The sequence below is a fragment of the Copadichromis virginalis genome, linkage group LG3 (assembly GCF_057382275.1).
Source record: "Copadichromis virginalis isolate Kocher_CV1m ecotype Utaka linkage group LG3, C_Virginalis_male_GT1.1, whole genome shotgun sequence".
NCBI lineage: Eukaryota > Metazoa > Chordata > Actinopteri > Cichliformes > Cichlidae > Copadichromis > Copadichromis virginalis.
The window spans coordinates 15,390,313-15,394,476 of NC_140620.1; the positions used below are offsets into that span (position 1 = coordinate 15,390,313).

The following is a 4,164-nucleotide window of genomic DNA, read 5'->3' on the forward strand; positions in this document are numbered from 1 at the left end:
ACACCAATGCTATCTTCAAAAAAGGGCAGAGTCTGCTTTTCCTACTGAGGCGACTTAGATCCTTCAATGTTGGTAGGAATATGCTGACCATGTTCTATCACTCGGTGTTGGAGAGCGTCGTGTTCTTTGCAGCTGTGTGCTGGGGAAGTGGGGTGAAGACAGCTGATGCCAAAAGGCTGAACAAACTGATTAGAAAGGCTAGTTCTGTCCTGGGTGTCAGACTTGAGAACCTGGAGGTGGTGTCTGAAAGGAGAATGCTAAAAAAGCTTGTTTCTATCATGGACAACCCCTCCCACCCCATGCACGCCCCCATGATGGACCATCAGAGCAAACACAGCAAAAGACTCATTGCCCCGAAATGCAGAGATCGCCACAGTAAATCCTTTGTGTCGGTGGCAATAAGACTGTATAACTCTTCCTCACTCTGTAGATAATTTTCCTGAGACGATTACCAATGTTATTCTGTTCCCTTTCAGACCGTGTAATATTACCCAACAGTACCTTATTGAATATTTGTTTCATCCCCCCATCATACGCTGCTACTCCCTTTATTCTATTGCACAATACTTTGTCACTTTCTAGAATCGCCTGCACTGATAGTTAAGTTATTTATTCACCAGGATATAGTTATATATATTACTTCGTTAGTTATCTGATACTATGTCTTGCACTATCCTACGGTATATTACTGTACACTACTATTCTTATTGTATATATTGTATATCTTATATCTTATTCATCTGTTCCTCTGTCTCTCCTGCTGCTTTGAGCATGTACATGACAAAAGAATTTCCCTCTGGATAAATAAAGTTCTTCTTATTCTTATCTATACATGCAGCTTCCTAAATGTAACATTCAGGATTATTCACTGCAGGTCCAGAAATCAGAGCTACCTCATCAGATCCAAGAGTGACATCAGCTGACACTCTTTACAGGAGATTCCATCTAAACTCTGTAGAGCCCGATCAAGGTTTTTAAGTCCAACCCTGAAACCAGAAGAGGATCTTTCTCTCTCTTCAGATTCATTGTGATCCAGTGATTTCAGTCCTGCATGATCAGGCTGATGTTTGCACAGAGCAGATAATGAAGTGAATGCACATTGGTAACAGTGAAACAGTTAATGTACAGCTTGGGGTCACAGCTGAAGTTCACTTCCATGTGTGTACATTCATGTTTGTTACGATGACCTGATTGTGAGAAGCTTTTGTCACAGTGTCTGCAGTTGTATGGTGTCTCTTCTTTGTGGATTCACTTATTGCTTTTTCTTTAAGCTCACGTGCAGTGGTGAAGGATAACCCTCACCGGTCACAGATGTACTTTTTGACCCCGCTGTGGAAGAGTTCATGCATTTTTAATGTACTTGGTGTGTGGAAGCCTCTCCCACATTCTTTGCAGTAGTTCATTTTGTCTCCAGTGTGTCTACGTTGATGTGGTTTAAAGTCCCGTTGATGATTGGAGGTTTTTCCACAAAGGCCACAGAGAAACTCTTTCCCACCACCACAGTGACGACAGGGCTGAGAACTGGATCCATCTTTATCATTCTGCTTCTATGCAAAGACAGTATAAGTCAACTCTGCCAATATCCAATTACATTTCACTGTTTACATTATAACACTCAGCTTACTGGGTGAAAATGCCTCTTCATTTTTCCAAACAGTTAATTCAGTATAATTCCATAAGTTTACTGATCAGACTTGTTCCAAACACTCGGGTTACAATTACAAGATAAAAATAAATACATATCTCACAGTAACTGCACTTGTAGAGTTAATTTCTGGTGTGGATCTGTTGGTGTTTTTTCAGGTGATGTGGAGCTTTAAAAGTCTTCTCACACAGGTCACATTTGTAAGGTCTCTCCTCAGTGTGGCTAAACATGTGTTGTTGTAACTGTGCATCTGTTGTAAATGGTTTCCCACACTGATCACAGCAGCAAACATCATTTCCAGTGTGAATCCGTAGGTGAATATTTCGGTACTTTTTTTCACTGAACCTTTTTCCACAAAAGTCGCAGCTGTAGGCCTTAATTCCAGAGTGGGTAACTAGATGCCTCTGTAAGTCGCTATTTTGAGCAAAAGCCTTACCACACAACTCACAGCTGTGTGCTTTAACTCCACTGTGGATGATATGGTGTGATTTTAGGCCTTGACGATGGGTAAAAGACTTTCCACACAAGTTGCAGCTGAATGCTTTAACTCCACTGTGGATGAGTTGGTGTGTTTTTAAGCTATCAGCCAGGGCAAAAGACTTTCCACACAAGTCACACCTGTGAGGTTTAACTCCACTGTGGATGAGTTGGTGTGTTTTTAAGTTTTGGGCTTGATTAAAAGACTTTCCACACAAGTGACAGTAGTGTGCTTTAACTCCACTGTGGATGAGTTGGTGTGTTTTTAAGTTTTGAGCCAGAGTAAAAGACTTTCCACACAAGTCACAAATGTACGGTCTAACTCCACTGTGGATGAGTCTGTGTGTTTTTAAGCATCCAGCCCGGGTAAAAGACTTTCCACACAACTCACAGCTGTAAGGTTTAACTCCACTGTGGATGAGTTGGTGTATTTTTAAACCTCCAGCCTGAGTAAAAGACTTTCCACACAAGTCACAGCTGTAAGGTTTAACTTCACTGTGGATGACTTTGTGTTTTTTTAGACCTCCAGCCAGAGTAAAAGACTTTCCACACAAGTCACAGCTATATGCTTTAACTCCACTGTGGATGAGTCGGTGTGTTTTTAAGTTTTGAGCCAGGGTAAAAGACTTTCCACACAAGTCACAGCTGTACGGTTTCACTCCACTGTGGATGAGTTTGTGTGTCTTTAAGCTTTGAGCCAGGGTAAAAGACTTGCCACACAAGTCACAGCTGTACGCTTTAACTCCACTATGGAAGAGTTGGTGTCTTTTTAATTCTCCAGCCCGGGTAAAATCCTTCCCACACTCATCACAGCTGTATGTTTTCTCTCCTTTTCTTCTGTGAGGTTTGTCGGCCTCCTGAGAGCGCTGACTTTTCGCCTCATGTTGGTCCTGCAGTGACAGAGATACAAACAGAGGCAGTGAGTGAAATGCAGTAATGGAACAAACTGGAACTCCCTCCCTCCATCCACTGAGGTCCTTCAACATCTGCCAGAAAATGCTGAGGATTTTCTATGAGTCTGTGGTGGCCAGTGCGATCCTCTATGCTGTTGCATGCTGGGGGAGCAGGCTGAGGGTCGCAGATGCCAACAGACTTAATAAACTGATCCGTAAGGCCAGCAATGTTGTGGGGATGGAGCTGGACTCCCTCAAGGTGGTGTCGGAGAGGCGGATGCTGTCCAAGATAAAGACAATGTTGGATAACACCTCCCACCCACTCCATGACATGTTGGTCAGTCACAGGAGCTCGTTCAGTGAGAGACTGAGATTACCGAAAAGCACCACTGAACGACACAGGAAATCATTCCTGCCTGTGGCCATCTCCCTGTACAACGCATCCACTTAACACACTGTTTGCTGCTACAACTACACATGTTTCTTTTCCAAATATTTATTTATAAGTGACTTATGTATGTATGTATGTATATATATGTATATATTGTACTATTCTTAGTTAGCGTATTGTCTGTCTTGTCTTAATGTTGGTTTAAAATGGAGCACTGTAACAAAAAATAATTTCCCCCAGGGATCAATAAAGTATTCTGATTCTGATTCTAATTCTGATTAGTGGAATTTAATGTGACAACAAACACATTGTTGGTGTGTTTCCACCACCTTGTGGTGATAGTACCACATTACAATGATGTGCTACAATGGGAGTTGTAATGAAAATGACATTATTGAAGAAATATTGATCAGCGGAGAAAATATTTTACTCATAAAAAATTGTGAGTTTAACTGATGATATTGTTGTTTCAATGTGTGCTGATAAAATATCATGTTTGTATTTTCTTGTAACTGCTGTGGTTTTTGATTGTGAATGTTGAGTAACAGGAGCAGAAGAGTATGGTGGAGCAGCGGTTGGTTTTTAAAAACCCGTTAACAGCAGCATTATCTTTTCCATCCAGGGCTCCTCCATATATATATATATATATATATATATATATATATATATATATATATATATATATATATATATATATATATATATATATATATATATATATATATATATATATATATATATATATATATATATATATA

General features: G+C 40.3%; 1 protein-coding gene across 1 annotated transcript; it reads right to left on the minus strand.

Annotated features, from left to right (window-relative positions):
- Positions 1-319: 319 nt before the first annotated feature.
- LOC146713008 (uncharacterized) lies at positions 320-3,756 on the minus strand. Its single transcript, XM_085437293.1, has 2 exons — positions 3,736-3,756; positions 320-3,012 (listed from the first exon to the last, which is right to left on the minus strand). The coding sequence occupies exons 1-2, from the start codon at positions 3,754-3,756 to the stop codon at positions 1,768-1,770; spliced, it is 1,266 nt and encodes a 421-aa protein (XP_085293419.1). The 3' UTR covers positions 320-1,767.
- Between the last annotated feature and the right edge of the window lie 408 nt (positions 3,757-4,164).

What these genes read in the sequence shown, in the direction of transcription:
- LOC146713008 (XM_085437293.1), bottom strand. Translation starts at nt 3,756, where the DNA reads ATGTGGTACTATCACCACAAG. An exon ending in TGTGGTACTATCACCACAAG is followed by an intron (nt 3,013 to 3,735) that starts GTGGTGGAAACA and finishes CTGTCACTGCAG; the next exon opens with GACCAACATGAGGCGAAAAG.